At 46.6% G+C, this 25,992-nt stretch overlaps 1 protein-coding gene across 3 annotated transcripts; it reads left to right on the top strand.

Annotated features, from left to right (window-relative positions):
• The first annotated feature begins 7 nt into the window (after positions 1 to 7).
• AIFM1 (apoptosis inducing factor mitochondria associated 1) lies at positions 8 to 25,889 on the top strand. 3 transcript variants are annotated; one of them, XM_063313598.1, is made up of 17 exons: positions 8 to 180; positions 12,134 to 12,273; positions 13,040 to 13,136; positions 13,717 to 13,746; positions 15,161 to 15,285; positions 15,377 to 15,507; positions 16,689 to 16,779; positions 17,329 to 17,413; positions 17,716 to 17,792; positions 18,305 to 18,413; positions 20,651 to 20,758; positions 21,528 to 21,616; positions 21,977 to 22,117; positions 22,490 to 22,632; positions 23,591 to 23,715; positions 24,582 to 24,778; positions 25,644 to 25,889. In XM_063313598.1, the coding sequence occupies exons 1-17, from the start codon at positions 108 to 110 to the stop codon at positions 25,713 to 25,715; spliced, it is 1,833 nt and encodes a 610-aa protein (XP_063169668.1). In that variant the 5' UTR covers positions 8 to 107; the 3' UTR covers positions 25,716 to 25,889. The 3 variants fall into 3 exon arrangements, with proteins under 3 accessions (XP_063169668.1, XP_063169669.1, XP_063169671.1); XM_063313601.1 differs by lacking the exon at positions 8 to 180 and adding an exon at positions 7,905 to 8,124; XM_063313599.1 differs by lacking the exon at positions 13,717 to 13,746.
• Positions 25,890 to 25,992: the final 103 nt, after the last annotated feature.

The raw sequence follows: 25,992 nt of genomic DNA on the forward strand, positions 1-25,992 counted from the left end.
GGTGGTGCGCGTGCGCAGATGAGGTCCGTTCTTTGCGGACTGACGGTGAGGAGGAAACGGGAGTGACCTGAGCCGCCTTGAAGCTCGTCGGGGCCGCTGCTGCCGTCATGTTCCGCTACCGCTTGGCTGCCAACCTGATGCGGGCGGTGGGCCCAAGGTCGCGTCTTCTGGCCGGGCCAGGTGAGCGGAGCTTCGCGGGGCGGGGGCGAGTCTGACGAGGGGGAGGGGCTTGCGCGGAAGCCGTTGCCCCGGCCTGGCCCTCCCGCAGCGGGGCTCGCCGCCGCTCCCTTGGCGGGAACGTGCTCGCGGGCGCCGCGGACAGCCTCTCGGCCGGCGCTCGGTCCCCTTCTTCACGTTTCCTCATCTGCGCATCCTAAGCCGCCCGCAAGGCCCGCGGCCCTCCGCCACGCCTCGGCCCCGAGGCCCGCGGGACGCCCGGGATGGGCGCCGAGCCTGCAGCGGCCGCGAGGTCCGCCGGAGCCGCCGCGGGGCCTGGCTGCCGGGCGCTCGACGCCCAGGGCGTGACCGGCCGAGGACGGAAATGGCTGCCGGTCCGCTGCGGCGGGAGCTTCGGCCGGCGGGTCCCGCGCCCTCCCTGGGAGGGAGCTCGAGGACGGCGGCGGGAGGAGCCCGCTTTGGTCTGGGGCTGTGCAGATGCCCGGAAGATGCCTTGGCATTTTGCGAAGACAAGGGAGCTGTGCCTTGCCTTCGCAAAATGCCACCTTTCCAACGAAGGGCAGCCAAACTCCGAGCTTCAGAACGGGCTTCTAATGAAACGTCAAAGCTGTCTGTAATTGTAGCTTTGATTTGATCAGTCAAATCACCCCATAAAGAGAAGTGATTGAGATTGCTTGAATAATCACTCGGCTCTTTCTGATAAACATCAAAATCCACAGATGTTAGCACATTTAGGAGCAGCTAACTTGAGCTAGAATTGGTTTGCAAACATACATATACCTACATCCATACACTTATTTATTTAATATCCCGCCTTTATTATTTTTTTAAAATAACTCAAGGCGGTGAACATACCAAACACTCCTTCCCCCTCCTATTTTCCCCACAACAACCACCATGTGAGGTGAGTTGGGCTGAGAGAGAGGGACTGGCCCAAGGTCACCAGCCAGCTTTCATGCCTAAGGCGGGACTTAGAACTCTCAGTCTCCTGGTTTCTAGCCTGTTGCCTTAACCACTAGACCAAACTGGCTTTATATTGATAAGCTGCTGTTGATTTTGTGATAGAAGTGGATTCTTGTAAGAAGGTCAAAGTTGTAAAAGAAAGTCTCCAATCTGGGAGCCACCAGAGAAAAAAACCTGATATCAATAACGCTTGTTCTCCTCCTCATTGGGACTCTTGAGTTCAGTCTCAGTGCATTGGGATCAAGGGGACATGTGAAGAGCCTATCCTACTAGATCTAACTGGTGGGCAGATATTACTGGGAGAGTTCTCCCCACTTTCTAATCTGGCGCCTGCCCAATGTTGTGATGTCAACCACTGTCATCTTCGGCCAGTCAACTGGCTGTAATGGGAGCAAAGCCTGCTTGTGGGAAGGTTGGCCTTGTTTTCATCAATGGCTTATTAAAGTGCAACATTGACAATCTTCCCTGCTAATAAATTGTGTTTCCAGGCCTCCTTCAGCAATGGAAGGCTCCCTCAGGACAGCCCTGCAGACCAATGGGAACCTCTAGTTTTGCGTGGCGGCACAACAAAACTCTCTATACCTCCGTGGTATTGCTTATCTTCGGAGTTGCAAATGCGTACTATGTAAGTAGGAAGGCTTTGGATGACCAAGAAAAGGAACCCAGTCTCCTCTCACAAGGTGGCTACCTGTCTTCTTGCTTATGTTTTTTTTTCCTCTCCCCAATTTCTCTGCAGAATCTTAAGTGGAAGCTTAATACCTAAGAAGTCAGTGGTGGCTTGGCTCAGGCTTACCCTTTCACCTCTCATTGCTTCAATTATTTTCCTAGAAGGGCACTCGGAAGACGTGCAAAAATAAAATACTGCTTTCTCGTGATTTGGCATTTAAATTCAGCTTGCAATTCTAGATGTGCTGCTGCCAGTTCAAGAGAGACAGAAGTTTTCTGTGGACTCCCATATTCCTGCTATAAATTGAGATTGAGAAACCATACCCTCAGATATCAGGGACACCAGAACAATCAATTTCCATTCCTTTTAGACCCTAATGTTGTACACTTTGGAAATGTCAGTTGGATGTGGCTTTGCCATTGGCAATTGAGTATAATGAAGTACCAATGAGTGTGGTACTTCATTATACAAGGAGTGTTCATAGGGGCAGCCACTTGGAAGATGTCACTGATTGAGTTTAGGAGGATAATGGCATGCTTTGGGGGAAGCATCCTTTTCCTGTCCACCAAGAAAATTGCATTCTCATCAGCCAACCCAATCTCAGGTTGAAACAGACTTTTAAAGGGCTCGTGTAGGCTTATGGCAACCTTCTTTATCCAAAATCAGTTTATTGTCGGTTGTCAAATTGTTCAGCCCTTGGCACCCAAAATTTTTTTAACTTGGAGATGTATGGATTGGCAAACACAAAATGAATCTTGCTTGCTTTTTAAAGTTATCCATCACACTCTGCTTATCAGCATTGGCAAGAAAATGGAGTGATGAACAATTTTTGAAGAAGTGTTCGTGTCCTACCTTTCAGAGCATAAATTTACCAGCTGCTTGAAGCAGCTTAAGAACAGTGAGGCTTGCATATTTATGGAGTTAGTTAGAAATTACTGTGCGTTCTTCTCCATCTGATAATGACTGCTTATTTGTTGGAGATTGTTTTATTCATATTTAAGGAAAATCCCATTATTGGGGCATGGTGATTTACCTCTTCAGAGTCTATGAGGAATGTGTGGGAGAGACAGGGAGCTCCCCCTGGCTGGGCAGGTTCTTGACTGTCTATACTGCTAAGAAAGAGAGTTACCTCCACTCAGTAGCAATATTGAGGACAAAGGTTGGGATGACTGGAAAAAATTCTGCTGCTGTATCCCAAACGATCCAGTGTCCTAAGACCATAGCTATGGATTTCTACACTTCTGTTGAACTTTTTTGTTTCTGGTTTCATGATCCTTGATCCTATAAATCAAGGGAAGGTTATATATTAATAAGGATTAAGTGTCTAGCTGGCCCTGGACACCTGCTATGACAAAAAGGGGAAATTATTTAAGTGGGGTTAGAGCAGAAAGTTTGTTATCTTGCAGCTCACAAGAGTAAATAGGAAGAGCTAGCTTGTCTAAGCAGTGTCAGTTAGAAAATGCAAGTCAGTCACAGGACTCCCACCCAGAATCCCTTCCCTTTTGCCCCCACCGTCAAACCTTTCCTTATCAACCAGGGGAGTGGGGTCTCTTGTTCCCTTGAAATGCTGCTGTTTTCCAGAACAAGCAGAATAAAGAGTAAGCTCAGCTCAGCTGTAGCAAAATGGAAACTTGGAAAAATTGGAGCTCCCCCCTGCTCCCTATAATGTTATGTAAAATGTTGCCTTTTTGGTTGCACAGGGATATGAGATTCTGAGGAGGGCTCGACAGCGAGATGTAGACCGGGCGGAGAGGCTCGCACGCATGGAGCTCCAGATGAAGGCACACTCCCTTTAAGGTAGGAGAGAAGTTGTAGCAAGTTGGCTTTTATAGCTGGGATTTGTAGGCTTTTTGTTTCAAAGAGGAACTCTAAGTGGCCTTTTTTAGACTCAGCATGAAAATTCCAAGGAATGCTGATCTCCAACTGTAACAGGCTGAGTATCAACTTTTGGAGGGATTCTGGAGGTACCACACCCAAGGATTTAGGGCACTTAGTGCTCTGGAGCCTTGTCTTATGTGCCCTTTAATGATCTCAATATGGTCAAAGATTGTAGGGAATTAGTCCAACAATTAGAGGACAGGTGCTTCATCCAAATCTTTAAACTGCAAGGCATTATTTTCTTTCTCAGAGAATTACTCCCATTCAAATTCACACAGAATTATTTTACTCCTGCTTGATTTGTTACAAAGAGATTAATTTCCTATTATATTTTTAGTATGTAGTATATCACCTTCTTTTGAATCCCACAGCCGAAACAGTAACATGGGTCCTGGTTTCTGTGTTATGTAAGGACCAACTTTCTCCAACCCACCATTCCCCCAGAAGTGTTGAACAACCCCTCTCAGCCCCAGCCAAATATAAACCCTAATAGGGAAGGCACGGTATTGGATTAAACACTACTGGATTCAAAAGAATGTTGATAAACTAAATAAAGCAGTGTTGTTGATTTGCACTTGAAAGAATTCCTAAAAACTATACCACTGCGATATCCAAGATAAACATGCAGTAATTCTTAATTCTTTGTGAAATTCCTTTAGCCCTTTAGAGCTGTTTTACCTGATTCACTTTGAACTAATCTCAAAATTAGTTTGTTTTGGAGTACAGGGTGGTTCACTTGTAAGATTTCAGATTGCTGTCCTGAAGAGCCACATGGAAATAGTTTCTGTTCATATGAACAAGACCTTTGAATAAATATGGTTAGAATTGGGCTGTTCAGCACTTATTTGCATGCCAGTGTTTAATTATATTATGTAAGGGCAACAAACTGCCTTCTGACTAAATTAAAAAAACTACTTGATCTCTTGGAGCTTCCAAAATTAGCTGGTATAAAGACTTTGGCTCTTGTTCATTTTTTGCCTGCTAGTGAGTTTTGACAGCTTATTTTAGCTGTCCTGCCCATTTTTCCCACCTGCTTCTGTGCAATATTTATATATCTGAGTTGTTAATAAAAGTTTGCAGAACCTGCCTCTACAAAATATATCTGCTGTTGGGCAAAAACTTTTTAAACATGAAATTGTATCATTCCCAGTGGGCAAAAAATCAACAGGAGCCAAGAATTTTATACCATTCATAAAGTTAATGCACACGTGTAAAAATGGCATTTGATCAGTCAATAAGAAATCAGTAGAAGTCAAGTTCTCTCACTAGTTGCAGCTTTGTAGACTTTCTAATCTTCTTTCAGGAGTTTAACAGCACCAGAAATAATATCAACTAAAGCTACTTCTGATCATTCATCTCCCCTGGCTCTTCAAAGTGGTAAATAAATAAAGCAAGTAATATGGGGAATGTAACTCCAGAATAGAGAAGCAGCCATGAAGATTAGTTGAGCACTGCAATCAAAGATTTGGGGGCAGTCTCCTTACTTTAAACACAAAGCTTTTCACAGCGGCACGATTACATTTAGATGCAGAGTGTCAAGTAATAAAACATGTGGAAAGAACAAAGAATTGTGTGGTCTTTTACAGTGCTAGAAGACTTTGACAGTGAGTGGTTATTTTTCTTCTCTTTATTATATTTTAGTCTCTACATTTTCTCATCTATAGAGACAGAGACATGTATGTGTTTGAATAGAAAGCCCAGGAAGCGGAGCCCATTTACTTGTACAGGAATAGGCAAAGAATGGATATTTGGCTTACTTATTCCCAGTGTCAAAAACAGTAACTTTAGTACCTTTCTTTGACTCTGTTGCTTCATTCATATGGAATGGAATCATTACTGAGGGTTTTTTCTCCCCAAGCCCCAAAGAAGTCATTTTCCTTGTATAAATGCTTGATATCTTGCTGACAAAACATTCTCTACTCACCAGCTTCTGTTTTTTGTGGGGTGGGGGACAAGGCATAAGAGGAACCATGGCAACAGAATCTGGTCACAGCATGTCTGCAGCTTGAAGTCTTCCTCAATCTTACTGGCTTTGGGTGATCAGGGTTAAAGACACCAGAGGAGAATAAACCACCTGAATCATAGTAATCCGGGACAGCTGGGCGTCATGTGAAATAATCCTTGTCTTGGAGAGCCAAACAAGACAATGCAGTAAGTCTTCAGTACATATCATGAGCAGCTTGATTATTTTTCTTGTACCTGCTTAGGTGGGGACAGGAGAGATCAGTGAAAAGCAGTCTATCCACTCATAACAAAATCTGTCCTAAGCTGCCTGGCCACAGAGCTTTTCAGAAAAAGGTTTACCTAAGGGACAAAGCTATGGTTTGTTTAGCCATTGTTTACTGAATACAACATAACCAGATGGGTTCATACTACATGCTAAAGCCTAACCATTCATACAACATACTAAGCCAAAGTCAAATCAGTAGTGATTCAGTCTTTTCCACATTCCAATCGATTTAGTCCAAATATATTAAGTGACAAGAAAAAAGCCTAGACCTATTGAATGTATCTCTCTCTTTTAACATAGTGGTACATTCACACCTTCCATTAAACCATCAAGTGGTTTAATTGGGTTTGCTAAAAAGTCATCTTAAGCCAAGCCACTAATTTTCCCTTCTAAAGGCTCCAATTGCACATTCTCAGAAGTCTTAATTCCCTATTCCTCTCCAAAAGTTTAATTCAGGATGATCATTTTAAAGAAGTATGTAAAGATCTGTACAATTGCTGGCTTCAGAATTCTTCAGCCTGGGAAACAGGAGACCAGGATCAGGCCAGGCTTCCTGCCTTTAAAGGGACATTTTTCCCTTCTCATCATAGTAATCAAAATCCTACTCTGGGACTCCCTGTCTCAGCAGGAAGCACTGAAAACCATCCACCCAGTAGTGCTGGAAGCTGTGCTTTGGGCAATGACATTCTCCAAGCTCTTGGGCATCTGGCCTTGACATTCAACAGGAGTGGCCCAAATCTGCAGGGGTGGGGGCGGGGCTCCAGGCCTGCAGCCATCAGCAGGGCAGCCCAGTAGACAGCATGGAACGTGATGTCTTTGCCTACAATGTGGCAAGCTCTGGGCCACCAGGCCATCCTCAGGGTAACCTACAGCCGTCAGGTAATTCATCAAAACAGAAGCTGACAATGAATGAAGACTTTGGGACTTAGATCATACTAATGCCTGGTTTGTTGAGCAAATCCTAGTAGCCTAGTTTACACATAATATCAGCTGGAGTGGAAGACCTCATCAGAAAAGTGGTTACAAAAAGAAGTGTTTGCCAATTTTCTAGCTGAAATGGGACACTTTGGAAAAGCAAACAATCTATATCCAATTTAAAAAGTCCACCCCCCAGAAAAGTTCACTCATAAAACTTTAGGGGAGCCCCCTCTTATGTTTCTGCTGCCCCCAATCAGCCATTTCAGGGCCAAATGTCAGAGGTACAATGTCAAGGTGTCCTGAATGGGTTGTCATCAACCAACCTTCCCTCCACTACAACAGGGCTATTGCAAAGGGCAGAAGCATGATGATCATCTGAAGCCCTTTTCTTTGTACCAACATACATTATGCCAACACTCCAGAACTGTAGGTACTGTACGGCAACCTCGTTATATCAACTCCTGGACCAAGGAGAACGAAGTGCTGTTTCTCCATTTATAGCACCCTTTATGCATCCTTGCTAAAAAGAAACCTATTTTTGCAAACCCCGCACTTCCACCCGTAAAAACAAACACACAAAGTTCCCGGATTCCCTAGAGCTTCAACCATATCGATCTAAGCCTTCACCCATGAGTTTCTAGCCGACTCCCTATGACTCTCGTGCTTCCAAAAGACAGACTCGTGTCTGCAAAAGCCCTGCAGCCCCGTGCACACGGCTCCCCCCCGCTCCGCCGACCTGTAGCCAGCCGCCCTCCCTCGCAGCCCAGCAGCTCCCGGTGCCGGTGCAGCGCATCAGCCAGCACGGCCGAGTAGAGATGCCCGATGTGAGGCGGGCCGTTCACGTAGAAGATGGGCGTCGACAGGAGCAGCCACGGGGACCGGGACGAACTCCGGCGGAGGCTCCCGCCCGGCTCGGCCAAGCGGCGGAGAGGAACCTCGCAGAGCAGACAACGCGCGGCGCGAGCGGGAAACGCCTGCACGGCTGTAGCCCAGGGTCAACTCCGCCCCCTCGCGCCGCTGGCCGCGCCCCTCGGGGGTAGAGTGCGGATGCCTAGAACGGCTGCGGCCACGACCACGGCGTCGCGCGTGGCCGGGAAGGACAGGCGTGCGCAGGCCGGGCGGCGGTGCGCGTGCGCAGAAGGTGGTAGTCCTTCTGAGCGGACGGTGCGGGGGACCGTGGCCCGTCGAGCAGGCTGGAAGCTCGTAGCTCCGGCCGTCATGTTCCGCTACCGCCTAGCCACGAAAGTGGTGCAGGTGGTCGGCCGAAGGTCGCGTTTTCTGGCCGGGCCAGGTGAGCGGAGCTTCGCGGGGCGGGGGCGAGTCTGACGAGGGGGAGGGGCTTGCGCGGAAGCCGTTGCCCCCGGCCTGGCCCTCCCGCAGCGGGGCTCGCCGCCGCTCCCTTGGCGGGAACGTGCTCGCGGGCGCCGCGGACAGCCCCTCGGCCGGCGCTCGGTCCCCTTCTTCACGTTTCCTCATCTGCGCATCCTAAGCCGCCCGCAAGGCCCGCGGCCCTCCGCCACGCCTCGGCCCCGACGCCCGCGGGACGCCCGGGATGGGCGCCGAGCCTGCAGCGGCCGCGAGGTCCGCCGGAGCCGCCGCGGGGCCTGGCTGCCGGGCGCTCGACGCCCAGGGCGTGACCGGCCGAGGACGGAAGCGGCTGCCGGTCCGCTGCGGCGGGAGCTTCGGCCGGCGGGTCCCGCGCCCTCCCTGGGAAGGAGCTCGAGGACGGCGGCGGGAGGAGCCCGCTTTGGTCTGGGGCTGTGCAGATGCCTCGAGGGGGAGTTCAGCAGCCCTGGAGGGCGCCTGGTTGGAGGAGCCTCTTCGAAAAATGGGGGGGGGATCAGGTGAACAATTGATACGGTTTTGTCCGGAGGCTGGGCTATTGCTGCATCGCCAACGCTGAAATTCATAGGTTGGTAAAGCTCCTCAGCTCTTCCTCCAGGGCGCTATGCCTTCTCTTCACAAAGTGCCATCTTCCCCAAGAAGATTAACCAAACTTTTCGAGCTTCAGGAACATCAAAGCTGTCTGTAATTGTAGCGTGGGATTTTTGAAATTTGGCTTACTCTTCAAAGGCCTTTGTATTTATGAGTTGTATATTCTATAGGGACCAGGTTAGGGACAGATCATCATGGAGAAAATCTATGTGGTTGCTAAGAGTTGACACCGACTGGATGGCATATAATATTCTGTAAAGTTGTGATGAATGTTGGCTTAGTTATTTCAGATTGATAGTATTTATGGGTAGGATAGCAAATATTAAGGCATTCAAATGAACAAGCCACTGAGGCTATCAATCAGCGTGTCTTGATTAGTAGTATGGAAGTATAGTGTTTAGAATCGATACGCATTGCATTAGTGGCCAACTGTATGGAAGAGGAAACTTACCTTTGGGATCTGTATGCAGGTATGAGTTATGACCTTAATTGGGACTGGCAATTCCATTGCTAAATGAAGCAGTTGTTAAGCGAAACATTGTGATACCGCAGCACTTAGCAATAGCAGTCCTGGCAGTCCCAGTTGCAGTTGTTAGGCGAGGACCTTGCACTTCTGCCCTGTGCAAATTGCCTCCACTTCAACTCTCCCCCTATCTCCCCCTGCCCTTTTGGCTGCCCTGCACATCACAGCCAAGATGAAGAGGCTGCTGTATTCTACCCCCCACCCCCGCCTAGAGATTCTTTTAGCAGAAGGCACGGAAAGAGTCCAACCCGCAGGGTTGTCCTCAGAATAGCTGACGGGCAAGGCCAGGAAAAGAGCCATTTCTCTGCTACTCTCTCCCCCACTCCCCTGGCCAAGTTGGGGGAAGGGCGCAACTTCAGGCTGGATGCGGAAATGGTACCAGCTCCAGGACCTGACCACCCTCCTTCACCTGGCCTTTCTCTGCCCTCTTAGCAGCTTTGCAGGCAAGAAGCCAGGAGGTTGGCCTGGTCAAGAGAGCTCCCTTGTCAGGGGCAGTCTACCCGTGCAGATCTGGAAGCAGGAAGAGGTGCGGCTCCCTTGCAAGCACCGCAGGCCGTGGTAAGGGAGGTGGGAAGGAGGGACCGAAACAACGTGTGCATGCGCCCACTGCCTGGTGTCATTGGGACAGCTGCCGCTGGCCTCATGGCCCCTGATTTTTTATTTTAAAGAAATTCCACTGGAAAATAAGTCCAATTATTTTGATATAACATTCTTGTTACATTCTTAAGACTTGAGTGCTTGTTAGTTGCAAGCCCTTCCAAGTCTATCATTCAACATACAAGAAGCACCCCTCTTCCCTCCTTTCCCCCGCCCCCCAAAAGAGAAGTGATTGGATTTGCTGAAATACTTAAGACTTGGCTCTTTATATTTCCCAGTTTGATCCTGTGCAGAGTCTGGTACGTCTAAATCCACAGACTTCAGTGTATTTAGGGGCAGCTGGCTAGGCCTAGAATTGGGTTGCAAATATATATTGATGAACTGCTGTTGATTTTGTGATAGAAATGGATTCTTGTAAGAAAGTCAGAATTGTAAAAGAGTTTCCAATCTGGAAACTGTCAGAGAAAAAGTCCTGATATGCATGATGCTTGTTCTCAACAGTTACATTGGGCCTCTTGAGTTAAGTCTCAGTGCATTGGGAGGGTCGAACAAGTGCGGTCTGTCCATAAGTGTTTAGGTTTTACAGGTTAAAACTACTATCTCACAGGACAATGTATCTGTTTGCCAAATGTGGCTAGTTGTGAAAGAAATGGATAAAACTTACTATATAAAGCATCCTGATCTTTTTGTTTTATTTCAGTTTTTTTCCCTCCATGTCCTATTTCGAACAATTTATAATAAATGTTACTTATAATAATAAACTACCAAGTCATAACTGTTACCCAACAAGAAATCAGTGAAATGAAGCATTTAAGACATTGTTTAAAAAGCCACATTAAGATAATTAAAGTAATAAGAGGGTCAAAAGCATCTCCTTGTCTAAATTCTGTTTTATGAGAACCCTAAACTCAGGTCATAGATTGCCATCATACATTGCCTTAAACAGTTGTTTAACATGCATCTTGCACATTCCTTTGCTTCCCTCTTGCAGGCAACCCAAAAGAACCGAAATTCTTCCTTCTACTTTTAATTTGGCATAATAGACCAGTTAAGCTAAACATTCTAAACTCTAACCATGTGAAAGGTAAGGGAGGGAGCACATGAACCAGAGGCTTGCTGTGGCATGTTCCTGCTTACACATGGTACCCTGGGAACTGTAGCTTAGGCACTCTTGGCCCTACTGGCTGAAGCTATCTGTTTCATAATATATCTGAAGTCTTATAGATGCTCAGATGAATTGGAAGTGAATGCAAACGGAATGTATGAATTTTATTCTAACCATTGGTCTCTGAGAAAAGGGCTGCAGTTGTGGGCCAGTGTTTGTGACCAATTTCAAGTAGCTCTAAAAGAAGATGAGACATGTTCAAGGAGGAGAAGGTTACCAAGGGTTCTACTCATGTTAGATGTTATCTCCAGTAGTTCAGGCTGTCTGTCTGTTAGTGCTAATGCTGAGGAACACAAACAGAAACACATACTGCAACTGGTTCACTGCTGTGGAAACCAAGTGGACCTTTTGGTCTGTTCCAGTAGGATTCTTTTTATACTTGGATGCTAGTCATATGTGATAACTTTGCCAAATACCTAGTTTTCTCCTATGACATTTTCTACATACTCAGCTGTCATCCTGCAGTTCCCATCATTTCTCCCCCCATAGTCTGTCGTTGCATGCATCTAATGTAGTGAATAAAATGGTGTCCTGGGACAAGTGGGGTGATGGTTCAGATCTGGAAACTGGGATAAAACAATATATAGAAGCTAAAATTAAAAATGAAGACTATACATTGTAAACAATTACATGTACCGTGAATCAGACATTCTGAAAAGGACAATTAAAATGATTGCTTATCCTCAGGAATGGTCCTATCATCCGTGCCCACAAGGCTGGATAGAATAGCCAAGTGTTTGCCAACTTTCTGAGGATGGGGGGAGGGTCATCTGAATATCTGGGAGCTACTGTCGCAGAGGGGGCAGTGGCTGAAAAAGCATGTTCCTATGGCCCTATAGGTGACAGTCTCTGATCAAGGGGCCATGTAAAGAGCCCACCCTACTAGATCTAACCAGTGGGCAGATATAACCAGGAGAGTTCTCACTTTCTAACCTGGTGCCAGCCCGATGTTGAGATGTCAACCACTGTCATCTTCGGCCAGTCAAAAGCCTGCTTGTGGGAAGGTTGGCCTTGTTTTCATCAGTGGCTTATTAAAGTGCAATATTGACAACCTTCCCTCCTAATAAATTGTGTTTCCAGGCCTCCTTCAGCGATGGAAGGCTCCCTCAGAAGGACAGCCCTGCAGACAAATGGGCACCTCCAGTTTTGCGTGGCGGCACAACAAAACTCTCTATACCTCCGTGGCGCTGGGCGTCTTCGCAGTTGCAAATGCGTACTATGTAAGTAGGAAGGCTTTGGATGACCAAGAAAAGGAACCCAGTCTCCTCTTACAAGGTGGCTACCCTAACCTGTCCTCTTCCTTCTTATGGTTTTTCTTCCCCCTGGAGTGAGTTAGTTAGAAATTACTGTGCTTTCTTCTCCATCTGATGATGACTGATTATTCATTAGAGATTGTTTCATTCATATTTAAGGAAAATATTAAGTATGTTTGCCACCTTGAGTTATTGATGAAAATAATAAAGACGGGATAAAAATCAAATAAACAAATAATCCCATTATTGGGGCGTGGTGATTTACCTCTTCAGAGTCTATGAGGAATGTGTGGGAGAGACAGGGAGCTGGGCAGGTTCTTGACTCCATACTGCCAAGAAAGAGAGTCACCTCCACTCAGTAGCAACATCGAGGACAAAGGTTGGGATGACTGGAAAAAATTCTGCTGCTGTATCCCGAACGGTCCAGTGTCCTAAGACCACAGCCGGGGATTTCTCCACTTCCGTAGAACTTTTGTTTCTGGTTTCGTGATCCTCGATCTTACAAATCAATAGTTCCGGATGTCCTGTTCACCTATTCTAGTGGAAAATGTCTATTTGAAAGAAGCCCTCAGCTTGAGCAGTCCAGTTGTTTTAGAAAAGACCTCCCAGCTGCTGCCTTAGCAGATAGAGAGTAAGTTCAGTTCAGCTACAACCGAATGCAAGCTTGGAAGAAGTGGAGTTCCCCTCACCCCCCTACGGTGTTATGTAAAGAGTCACTACTTTCGTTGCACAGGCATTCGTGATTCTGAGGAGGGCTCGACAGCGAGATGTAGACCGGGCGGAGAGGCTCGCACGCATGGAGCGCCAGATGAATGCGAATTCCGCTTCAGGTAGGAGCCAAGCTGTAGCAAATAAGCTTCTCTAGCTGGGATTGGCAGGTTTTCTGTTTCAAGGAGGAGTCCTAAGTGGCTTTTTTGGCACTCAGTAATGCACAAAAATTCAACGGAATTCTAAGGCAGCCCCAGTTGTCCTTAAATTCAGGTTCAGAAATTGGGGCAATAGACCATAATCAGGCCAACTCAAGGATCTGGGAAGACAAAGCTCTGGAGGTCTTAAATAGTAAACAAAGCAACAATAACAGAATAAAAGTGGACCAAGAAAATGTCGAAGATACGGAACCAGAACGTACTCACAGCCCTAAGAAAGAGTAGGAGATAAAGTTGAGACATTGTAGTGCGACTCGTCTCGGTGCGGCCGTGGGACGCACCCCGTCTGATTTCCCATAATGGAAGGAAACCCTTCATGGCGGCAGGGGAAATGGAGTAAACGCCTGTGGCGTTATGGCTCCTCTCTTAATAGCTGTATAAGACAACTGTCAATAACCAGCACGATGCCATGTGCTGTGACATAAAATGCATTCTGTGTACCTGCACCTGATATCCTGCCAGACCGCACCTTCTCTCCTTTCAGAAGCGTATCCTGCCTCCCAGAGCACTGAAGGTGAGAGAGTACTCGTAAAAGCAAGCAAAAAGCTGGTCCAAACTGCACCTCCCCCCCGCGCCATGGTTATGTGTAGCCTTTCTTCCTGTGAGACGTGGCAAGAGCGAGACAATCCTCCTTCCACTCTGATGAAGATTAATCCAGCACAGGTGGAAAGGAAGAAGTGCAATTGAGACCTTTACATTTTGCTTCTGTGAAATGGTTAGCGGGTGACTTTGGGAGACTTTGGACCCTGTTGGGAATACAGGAAATGCCTGATATTGTCCAAAACCATCGGTCCACCCAGCTTAAGTTTATCTACAAGGCTTTGATCCCTTTGGAAGTTGCCGCTAAACTATAATCATGTGATCAAAAGGGTAAAGGGTTACATACATATGCAAAAATATGTGTCGTTGGGATAAATCATTGCTTTAATGAGCTGTTTGGGAGGAAGGAATGATCTTAATCCAGTATCAGTTAAATCCAAAGACTATTTTTGCTGATACGGAGAACTGTCTGCAGTTTTGTGCATACGTTAAAGGATGTGTTGAGCCGCCGGCCGGCCGGCCTGCCCATCCACCCACCTGTCTCTCTCTCGCCTTACCTGGGTTTTTGCTCTGCTGTTGGCCAATCACTCTGCTGTTCATCCCGCTGACTCAGGAGGCGGAAATCTCGGCCGAAAGGACTTTTCCCATTATTTCAGAGCATGTCCAGCAGATTTGGTCAGTTGTATCCAAGGTCTGTTGAACTAAGGGCTGTTAATTTGAGGATTTGCTGTATTTTAATGCTGATCAGCCATACATTTAAATTTCATTAAATCTAAGCTTCATCTTGGCATCAGCAGATCATTCGTCCTGGCCTTGCTCCCTTTTTGGAGCAGCCCCCCTCCCCCCCCCCATGGCAACTCAGGACTCTTGGAAGTTGCACGCACCCCTCTCGAGCAATCAGTGGCAGCTCACCAGATTTCTTTGCAGAACTTTTTCAAGCCCCTGCTCTGACATGCCAGAGATTGAACCCGCATGCGAAATGCCATCTTGCGGTGCTCCTTCCCCCTCCTACCCTGGAGCATCTGATACTAGCTTTAAATAAAGTTTGCAGAAGCGGGCAAGAATTGTTCTGTCGCAGGTGCTGAAACAAGGTTTGGTTGCCAACCCAGTCCACTGTGGAACAGGGAAGGCAGTGCTTGTTCTTGGCCTTAGACAGCAAAAGACCTAAGAAAAATGTGTATGTGATGTGGACTTAGAGTTGTGATCCTTGTCTCTGGTGCGGAGAGAACCAGAGCACTTTTAGCCAGGAACTCAGCCGGCAGCAGGCAGAAAAGGCTCGGAGCTCCTGCGCTTCCGCTTTTGTTTGTTTTCATCCTTCCCCCCTTTCTTGGGGAAAGTGAGGAGTTAACTTCTGTTCAGAATATTTCTATTACTTGCTGTACATGCAGCCTCACCGGCAGAAGCCGTTCCTCGTCCAGAAGTCCCATCCCATGCTCCTTTCTTGCTAATTGGGGGAGGCACCGCCGCTTTTGCTGCTGCCAGATCCATCCGGGCTCGAGATCCCGGGGCTCGGGTAAGCACCCCAAGTTTCTCCCTCTTACCTGGTGGCTTTTTGTGGTTCGTTGAGAGGCTGAATTGCGTGTTCCTGTTGTCCTACATTCCAGGTGCTAATCGTGACGGAAGACCCTGAACTCCCCTACATGCGCCCTCCTCTTTCCAAGGAACTTTGGTTTTCTGAAGAGGCCGATGTCACAGAAACTCTGCGGTTCAAGCAATGGAATGGCAAGGAGCGGAGGTGGGTGTTTGGCTCTCCCCCTCCCTCCTGTCGGAAGTGATAGTTGTGGGATGCCCGTGTTTAAACCTTTCATCCAGGGATCTACAGAGGAGACGTGGCTGCATCCCAAGGAGTACTCCTAGCTTCACAGAACAGTTAATGGCGAAAGCAGCTTTCCAGGCCGATCTCAAAAAACTCAGGATCCAGGAGTCTCTGTAGTTTGATTAAGGGCGCCATCCATCTACGTCAAAGACATTTTCTAGCCGGTCTCAACTCTCGCAGCTCAGGATTCAGAGGGACTGTGCCCACTCTAGCTCAGTTAAGAAATATCAGACATGCCTCAAGTATTTAGAGTTCATGAATGTACATATTTGCTCTACCTGCAAAAGGTTGGTGGACTGCAACAATTTTTAGTAAATACAAAATTGCCCTGCCTTTTGTGTAAAAGAACCTAATCTTTTCTCGCAGAAGAGTTTTCTTTTTATTGTTAGCTTCGTGTGAGAATGCTTCTCTCATCTTTGTTGATTGGAAGAAAGAAATGGGGCTTCCAGCAACTAGGGAATCCTTAAATCTGTATGATGAATCAACAATAAACACAGTAAAAATGGGCAGTTTGTACATTTTACTGAAACTAACCCATGGTTGGGATGTTTGGGCATGTGCTCCAAATGCCTTGGCTTGAGGAACCTGATTTTTACTGCCTTTTTAAAGGACTGGGAGGGTGGTCTTGGTGGGGATTGCAAAGTCCTGAGTTTCATCAACGAAGCTCTGCTTCTTATTGCTATCTGCCTAGGTCAGGTTTCTGCACCTTTGCATTCTCCTCCTGTGTTGGGATTAGAGCTCCCAGAAATCCCCCGGGAAGCCGTGGTCCAAGTGTGGCTGAAGGACAGCCGTTTGGAGAAGGTGGCTGTGGGACTGTGCAACCGTGCCTCTTCTGAACGTGATAGCGAATGAGGATTTCTCCAGGAAGAGGGCAGCTCCTAAAACTGGCTGATTCTGTGCAGCCCACAGCCCAATTTCCAGGTCTTCTGCCAGCAGCACGTAGAATGGGGAAGTGGCAAAGGCATATCCGCCTGCCTCCCTTTGGATGTGTGCACCTTCACAAATCTCCCCTGAAGAAACGCAAAGAAGTAATGGCAGTTAATAATGAAGTCTTCGCTTGTCTCTCCTCTCTGACCTTGCTTCCTCTCCTGTCCCCGCAGCGTGTACTTTCAGCCGCCTTCTTTCTACATATCCCCTCGTGACCTGCTCTTTGTAGAGAATGGTGGTGTGGCCATCCTCAGTGGAAGGAAGGTTAGTGGAACACGGATCAGAACGGTTAATGTTAGGTCCAGCTGCCTTTGGTTTTGGACAGATTTTTACTCTGTCCCATTAACTCTTCTTCCTGGGTCCCAGGGCAGCCGAAACATCCAAAGTGTACAATAGATAAAAATAAATACTCTCTGGTCATCCCTGGTAACACTGTTCTAAATGGGGGTATAGCTCTGATTTGGTGAACAGAGCACAGATTGCACTAAACCAGAATATGTCGAGCAAGCTGTGGTGGCCTTGGTTACCCAGTGCTGAACCATGAATTATTCTGTATAAATCACAGTAGCTGGGTCCACACAAGACATTCAGCCAAAGCTAAACCAGCTACATCATGGCTCTGCATGAGTGCGACTTGGCCAGTATAAAGTTTTTGATGGGGGCCGTGGGTGGGTTGATGCTCTTTGCAGCTGTGATTCAAGATCCCTAAATTTATTGGACCAGTCCTGGTTGGGGATGAGCTCTGTCTCCATTCCAGAGGTGCAGAGAATCATTCTGAATGAGGAAAAACAGGAGTTTGTGTTTGACTTGCAGGTGATCCACATGGATGTCAGAGGTAACACTGTGAAACTTGATAATGGCATGCAGATCTCCTATGACAAATGCTTAATTGCTACAGGTGAGGGCCTACTGGGTTGATTTTATTTCCCTGCTCCCTCCCTCGGGCTTCTAACTTACTCCAGTCCAGCAGGACTTCCCCATTTTGTGGGGAGGGGGAGGCAATGTCATGGGCATCCCCAGTAGGGACAACTGCTGTTACAGACGTAGTAGCATCTGTGTGATGGTGACATTGATTGTATGTCATTGTTTTGGCCTCACTGCCATTTGCCACAGACTGTTGGGTGATAGCCAGCTGACCCAGGTACTGGAGGGCTTTGACCTGAAGTCCGCAGGTGAACTTATCCTACCTTCTGTTCTTAGGTGGTTCTCCAAGGAATCTTCCTGTGATTGAGAGGGGAGGTGAAGACGTGCAGAAGAGGCTCACACTCTTCCGGAAGGTAATCCTGAGGAGGTACCTTTATTGATTGGGCTCATCTACCTCTTAATTTGATAAGTGTGTATTATTTTATTTATTTTATTTATTTATTTGTCAAATTTTTATCATTGCCCATCTCCCCCCTAAGGGAGCGGTTGATTTTTAAAACATGTATTAAAATTCAGCTAATTCGATTTCATTTATATGTTGTTTGGTGGATCATTGTGATTTTGCATCCAGCGTTAATGGGTTATTTTTAACTCTTGTTTGGAAGGAACAAGGAAATACAAATACTACTTTTAAATGGGCGGAAGGAGGGAGAATGCAGCTATTCTATTAGATGTTCAGCCAAAACTTGGGATAAATAGCAGATTTTTCAGAAGTCTTACTGGGCAAATACTCCAGAAGGCAAATTTGTTTCTTCTACCTGCCCCCTGGCAGGTTTCCGGTCTTTCTGAGAAATTACGAAATATAAATTCTTTTGAGAAATATACTGAGGGAAGTAGTAACCCAATCCACGCAATTTCCTTGCAGATTGAAGATTTCCGTTCACTAGAGAAAATTTCCAGAGGAGTCAAGTCGGTCACCATTATTGGTGGTGGCTTCCTAGGGAGTGAGTTAGCCTGTGCTTTGGGGCGAAGAGGTGAGTATGAGGACCCAAAAAGAACAGTTGTGTATGTGTAAGACCTGGCTTTGAGTAGCCATTAAGTTTTTTGGCTAAGTTATTGGAACCAGTAACTCCAAACTGTTGTTTTACCTTGCTAAGTTTCAACACACCTATCAGTAGAGCATTCATTGCCTTAAGGAAGACATCTCTGCTTGTTTATTATGAACTGTCAGGATTGTGTTTAATAATAATAATTTAACAAACTGGTATGCTGCCTTTATGGTGTGTGAAATTTATTTTAAAATACGCGTGTGTCTTTTTGTCTTTCGATTTTCCATCTCCTGAATTTTGGCTCAGTTCTAGAGTTTTAAAAAAATTGCCTGGCACAATCTTTATGTATTCAAATCTTCTTCTGTAGGCTTGTAGTTTAGAAAACTGCTTTTCTTCAAACAATCTGAAAGTCTGGTGCAATCGTTTCTGTGTCCGTTTCAAAGTTTGTACTTGTGTGGCATCACAGAAATAATACAGCTGCGGCCTAGCCTCATTCTGCTCAGTCCTGACATAACAGCTGTTGTGGAGCTGAGATTTTTCCCAGCATTGTTTATGCTAATTAAAAATGCACAACTAGTGTGCTCAGTTTAATGAATTAAGGTTTCCTCCATATTACTGATGAAAACCTACAGAGTAGCATCAGCAAAATAAATAGGTTCCTATTCCAGTCGCAGACTTTGAACGGGGGGATGCAGAGGTCAGGAGAATATGTGAGCAATAGGAGTGACATGTGTAGTGTTTTCAAATATTGAGGCGACTTAAGACCAGATTAAATGTGAAGGAAAGAAAGGGAAACACATACTACCCAGGCACGAGGGCCGCAAGAAAGGATGGGAAGAGTCTGAGACAGTGTTTCTCAACCTCAGCAACTTTAAGATGTGTGGACTTCAACTCCCAGGATTTCCCATGTCTGGCTGGGGGATTCTGGGAGTTGAAGTCCAGACATCTTAAAGTTGCTGAGGTTGAGAAACAGCGGTCTAAGGAAAACAGAGATTAAACAACTCCCGGCCTGTCTAATTTCCCATTTTTGGGCACTGTCTCGTAGGAGTCAGCAAAAGTTACCTGCACACTGCTTCCACTTGGTGTGCACACTTGGTGCATTTTAAATTAAAACATTTGTAAGCTGCCTTTCTCACCCAGAACCACAAATGCTAGAAAATAAAGTGAGAGCTTTATAAAAATGCAATAATATATTGTTAAAATTTTCCCACTACCCCTTTATCCCTGAAGTAAAAAATGACGTTATTTCCAGTTATCCTCTCCCAGCTGTGGAGCACATTTAAACTTTCAAGTAAAAAAAAAAGATCAAAAGTATTTTCAGACTGTGTTTATGCACGTCTGTATGTACCCTCCTAGCGGGGCCGGTAAAACCAAATCAATTATTTAGAACCTCTGCAGCCTCTCAGCCTCACCAGCAACTCCTGTCATTCCTGCTTCTCCTTTTCCAGTGTCTGAAATTTCACTAATGTCTGATCAGCTACCTTTTTACTTACGTTTTTTAAATGTGGCATTTCTCCAGTTCCTGAATTCCTACCCACATGTTTTTCTGGGTACTCGGGCATATAACCTGGCTAAATAAATCATTTTTTTAAAATTATGGCCTAGCACATTAGTTCTCTTGGGTGCCAAAGAAAGAGACACAAACTTTCTGAAAGCTGGCCGAGTTTATAAACTCCTCTGTTTCCAAACAAGGCAGATTCACTGATGTTGCCTCTCACTGGCCTTGTTCCCAGCTGTAGCCTCTTTATTTAGTATGTGTGTTGTCCATGTGTTTAAATATTTACATTTCACCTCCCAGCTTTTTCACTTCCAAGGGAGCTAACAATAAACAAGAAAAAATCAACAATATCCAAGTAAAATCAAAGAAAGGGAAAGAAAAAGGTAACAGTACCAAACAACAACAACAAACGCACAGCAGTAATCAAGTTAAAAACTAGGCATAAGCGGCATGGAGTCTGCACCTTTCTGACCAAAAAAAGGTCAAGTCCCCTCCAGGTGTCTGCAGACGGCATTCCTCAGTCTGGGCAGCTGCACACAGAAGGACTTTTTCCTGATTGCTTCCTGCCTAATAGGAAAACCGGAGAGAAGCTATCAGTGGCCATCTTTTAAAAGAGGCATGTTGGCAGGGCCCATGCCAGCCCCGGGTGCCCGAATTCCAGACTGAGTGAATGGCACCTAGGAAAATCAGGTAGGCAGCCCAAGCTCTCCCCTTCCCTCTGCAGCGCAGTCGAGGGGCCTTGAGGTCATCCAGATGTTCCCAGAGAATGGCAATATGGGCAGAGTCCTTCCTGAATACCTGAGCAACTGGACCACCAACAAAGTCAAGCAAGGTGAGACTCCCTCCCACCCTCTGTGCCACCACTGCTGTAGTGCCATTGGGGGGGCTCTCCTGAAACCTGGGGTCTCAGCTGGCTCGGCCTGGTTTCGAAGCTGCTCCCTGCTCTTGGTTGAGAGTTGCTCTGGCTCTCTCCTCTAGCTGCTGAGTGATAGGCCCCATCTGTTGCTCAGCCCTGGAAAGCTTAGTCAAGGCTCTGGGCTGGATTTGTCTGGGGGCGACAGGCTATAGCAGACCTCCCTGCTCTAGCTGCAATAGAGCTGTTGAAAATAGCAAAGGCAGGTACCAATGCTTTGTGTGTGTGTGTAAAAGCAGACAGCTGATGTTTTCTAAGGGAAGTAATCCCTGCACCAAGATGGTCAACCTAAAAGCTGGGCTCCACCCGCTTTGATGTCATCACTGCACTGTGGCCATGCTCCTGCAGCCCTCAGAGGTTGAAAAATGAAAAAGTTTTGCCCCTGGAAAAGAATGGTTGACTATTCTTTTCTGAGCAAATATGTCTCAGACAAGCTGCCGACCTATCTTTTGGTTACCGGTTGCCTGCATGGAGGGTGGCCTAAGTCAGCCTTCTTGGTTTCATCCTCTTACAAGTTGCTGGGCCCAGCCAGTCTCCCAAACTTTGCTGCCCTGAGCGCCTGCCTGGTCGCTGGAGAGCGTAAAGCCTTCCTGTTTCCTTTTGTAGAGAGGTGGTAATTGCTGTTGACGTAAACCCACTGTTTCTCCTCATCCTAAGATTGTAGCTTCTTCTGCGTTTTTGTTTTCAGAGGGGGTCAATGTAATGCCCAATGCAGTTGTGAAATCGGTGTCTGTTGTTGGGAATCGGCTGCTAATACAGTTGAAGGATGGAAGGAAAGTGAGTACTGTGAAACCTTGAATAGGGTACGGTGCATGAGGCTAACCATGGCTATTCCTCTAGGGTCCAGTGCCTTTTAATACCATTCGCTGTGGAGTTCATGGACTTCCCAGAGGGGCCTTGTGGCAATGCCTTTGTAGAAGCCAAAATAGAGTAAAGACGCAGCTCAGAGAACATTGCTCTCTTTTGCCAGGCCCAATTGTGTGAAATGGACATAAATGCATGTTCTCTGTTCTTACTATTGTTCCTCAGTATAACCTGTCCCTTGGGGCAGAACCCCGTCCTTTGGTTCTTTGCACAATAAAATCCCCTTTGAAGCAGGTAGTATAAACAGTTGTGTCTGCTTTTTCTTCTGCTTAGGTGGAGACGGATCACATCGTGGCAGCCGTGGGCCTAGAGCCCAATGTGGATCTGGCGAAGTCAGCTGGCTTGGAGGTGGATTCTGATTTCGGGGGCTTTAGAGTTAACGCAGAGCTGCAGGCCCGCTCCAATATCTGGGTGGTAAGTCTGGGTGGCATCGCAGAGACCTACAAAGATTCCTTTCCAGCACGTGGAACAGTCATGCAGCCTGGTAGGGGCATGCAGGCTTCTGAGCTCCACCATCCAGCTCCTACGCCGTTCCCACTTGCCTCCTACAAACAGGCAAAACCAACAGGAAAAAAAAATTCTGCTAATTGCTGAAAAATTTCTGCACCCCATCCTTGCACCACAAATGTTTGTCAGTCTCATGCTCCCCTCCCCAAATGGAGACTGAAAATCCCAAACTGAAACCATTGCAGCAAAATGAAGGTGAGGGGAAAATGCATTTTTGCTCATGAATGTCACCTTTTCTGGCTGATCCTTCCTCCTCTTTTTTCCTTTTCCCCCACACAGGCCGGAGATGCTGCATGTTTTTACGACATCAAGTTAGGCAGGAGGCGAGTGGAGCATCACGATCACGCAGTTGTGAGCGGAAGGTTGGCAGGAGAAAACATGACTGGAGCCGCAAAGCCATATTGGCACCAGTCCATGTTCTGGTAACTTTGATTCCTTTTATTCTTTCAGTCCCAAGGGACTGGGTTGTTGGAAAAAAATGATCATAGGGGCCGGTATCTGGCAGCAGGAGAATGCTCCATAGATGGAGCCCGTAATGACTGGGAGAAGGTAACCGAAGATGTGGCTTGAAAGGGGGCTGAATCCACCCTGGGTCTGCAGAAAAGGAATTCCAGAAAAAAATCCCCTCGGTGCTTCCTTAGTGGGCAGGCACCTGGGCAGCAACTCAGAAGTTTGGTGACTGCTGCTTCCTCGGTCCCTGCCTCTCCTGGTCCCATGAACCAGAGCGCATTGAGAAGCTCCTTGTGGTTCCCAATGTGCCCAAAAGCAGCACAGAAGAAAATGCAGACACTTCTGGCCACAGCTGTTAAGGGCTGGAAAGAATTCCAGAGGCTGTACTGGACATGCTTTGCCAACCTTGTTTTGATCTAGCCCTGCTCAGCTTGAATTGGTCTTTCAGTCCTTGTGTGCAGGCATGCGGTGGGTGGCTTCAGAGCCACCCTGCAAACCCCTCCTAAAGCTGCCACCAAGCTGTCATTTGTAACCTGACAGAAAGGAAAATTACTAAACATGCCAAGCAACTATATTAATTGTTGTCATCAACTTAATTATACTTCAAAGGAGAACTCACTTTACTTTTCAGGGAACTGGACTTTGGTACCCATGCCTTTTTGTAGAAGAAGTGAACACTGTCAGTAAAATGACCGCTACTTTGAGGGTATTTAATTTGTGTCTGTGGAAGGTCAGGATTTGGTTTTTCATGGCACCAAAAGAGAACTGTGCTCCAGAATAAGATCACTTTGTCTACAGGTGGAAAATGAGGTGTGTGCTCAAAAAAAGAGCTCCCTTTGTGTCAACAGCAAGATTCCCAGTATTTCATCATTCCTCTGTACTGTATTTCTGAGCTAACCCCACTATTTTACTTTCCTGGCTTCGTTTTAGGAGCGACCTAGGTCCAGATGTTGGATACGAAGCTATTGGCCTTGTGGACAGCGGCTTGCCCACCGTAGGGGTGTTTGCTAAAGGGACAGCAAAGGACACCCCAAAATCTGCCACAGAGGAATCAGGTTAAGACTCTAAACTATGCTACAGTTTGGCTACTGGTGACTCTTCTTTTCTGGTGTACTAACATCCTGCAAACAAATGTATTTCACTTTTAGTCTTGGCAAAAAGCCCTTGTGTGGATCAGGCTATCAAGTTAAGTCATGATGTGGTTCATCTGTGTAAGCATTACCTCTTGCAGGAACACACAAATCACTGAATCACAGAATGTAAGGATCAGGAGGGGCTTCATAGATCACCTAGCCCAGCCTCTCCTGCCAGTGCAGGAATCCACCACTGCAGCATTCCCAGTAGAGGGGCTTCCAGTGTCCGTTTTAACACCCCCAGGAGAGAGTTTTCCACCTCCTGAAGCAATCTGTTCCACTCTTGAACAATTCTTACCATTAGGAATTTTATCCTGGTATCCAGCCAACATCTGCTTCCTTGAAACTTAGCCCCCCCCCCTCTTTTTTTGGTCCTATCTTCTGAAGCAACTGTGAACAATTTTTGCCGTATGACTTTCTGTTTTGCCTTCATGTGCTTGAACATCACTATCATCCTGGTTTGCTTATCCAGACTGAACACACCCAACTTCTTCAACCATTCCGAATAGAATTTTCTGCAAAGGCCCTTAGGATCTTCAGTGCTGTCCTCTGGACATGCTCCAGTGTATCAGTGTAATTTTGTTAACCCAGGTTTAGGACACCATATGCTGTGAGAAGTTAGCCTCTGCATCTCTAGGGCTGAGCAAGCTTCTCAGTTTCACCCAGTGGAAGTCACAGCGCCTTTCGTTTGAAAGTGTGGGGCCTCTAGTGTGATGTGAAATGGAAGGGGCCCAATGGCTTTTGGGCAAAATGTTGATCCAGTTTGTGTCTGACTGGTGTGCATCTAGGAACCGGAATCCGCTCAGAGAGTGAAACCGAAATGGAAGCATCGGAACTCAAGGTTTCAGCAGCCTCCCTTTCCACTCTGCAAGCTCCACAGCAGGGAGAGGATTATGGGAAAGGAGTAATTTTCTACCTTAGGGATAAAGTCGTGGTAGGAATTGTTCTGTGGAACATCTTCAACCGGATGCCAATCGCTCGGAAGGTGAGCCTGTGTGACTCTGTTCTGGGAAGGGGTGTTGGGGTGCATGTACAGAATCAACTGTGTTTGAGGAATGGGGGAGTTGATGGGTGCGACATACTCTTATTTAGAATTCTCTAGTCCGCTGATTTACATGGATATACTGTATATGTGCATCTAGTCCTCAGGATGGAGGTGATTAACTTGGGCAATGCCTCCATTTCCTATCTTTGCCTTTCTCACCTGAAAGGAGCATAGCAATAGGCCAAGGAGACATTTAAGAAATACAGCGGGGGGAGACAGTGACATGGGCTGATGCCTTGGAAGTCAGCTTCAGCATATAAGGAGAGGAGATGATGGTGACGGAGAATGGAGTATTTGCTGGGCCTCAAAGGCTGTGATAGGCTGGCAATGGGAAATACAGGTGTTTGGGGGGGTTACAGATCAGCTGTTGGAGGGAGTGACTATCTTAATAAAAATCAGAGTGCTCCAGTGTGTGAGCAATTCCTCCTATTCCACCTCAGAACATCTATGTGCCTTTGACTTTCTAATTATGGGTTGGGTTATCTTCTTTTTCCCCCCATCTTCATCCTCCCACTGCCCTTTCTCCACTATTCAGCAGTAGCTAAGAATCTACACGTAGGGTTGTTTGAGAAGTAGGCAAGGATAAAATGGTTCTAAAATGCAGAGTATGAAGGATGGGTGAGACACAGTGAAATATAGTGTTTCTTCTCTCATTTCTTGCCCTTCAGGCATCAAGGAAGCAGCTGAGCAGCCAGAGATTGTCCAGCTTTAAGCTGGGCTTCAGTTGGGTGGGGCAGCAACAGATCCAGCAGAGAGAAACCTGCCCCAAAGGCATTTACTGAAAATGGTTCCCTTTCTCTTGCAGATCATCAAGGATGGGGAAGAGCATGCTGACCTGAACGAAGTTGCCAAACTTTTCAACATCCATGAAGAATGAACATCCAGTGGGGAAGTCTGGATTGCTTTTCAAAAGTGAAGTGACAGAGGGGCGCAGTCTGTATGAGCTCTTCAGCTTGTGTGTCTTCCTCCCACTCTGGGCATATGTGAATATTTGGCTCCGAGCCCGTTTTGCACCATGAATTAAATCAGATTAACTTTGCTATTATGAGGATCCTGCCGACTTGGGTTACAACTTCTCCACTCTTGATTGGGCATTAGCAATGCAGAGGTTACAGCTAGCAGTTTGAGTTTCATAGGATCTTTCCTGCTACTGG

Source organism: Candoia aspera, chromosome 12 (assembly GCF_035149785.1).
Source record: "Candoia aspera isolate rCanAsp1 chromosome 12, rCanAsp1.hap2, whole genome shotgun sequence".
NCBI lineage: Eukaryota > Metazoa > Chordata > Lepidosauria > Squamata > Boidae > Candoia > Candoia aspera.

Excerpts from the sequence above, each read along its gene's own strand:
- AIFM1 (XM_063313598.1), top strand. The coding sequence starts at position 108 with ATGTTCCGCTACCGCTTGGCTGCCAACCTGATGCGGGCGGTGGGCCCA. Across the intron at positions 181-12,133 it reads GCGTCTTCTGGCCGGGCCAG|GCCTCCTTCAGCGATGGAAG; the intron begins GTGAGCGGAGCT and ends TTGTGTTTCCAG. Across the intron at positions 20,759-21,527 it reads CACCAACAAAGTCAAGCAAG|AGGGGGTCAATGTAATGCCC; the intron begins GTGAGACTCCCT and ends TTTTGTTTTCAG.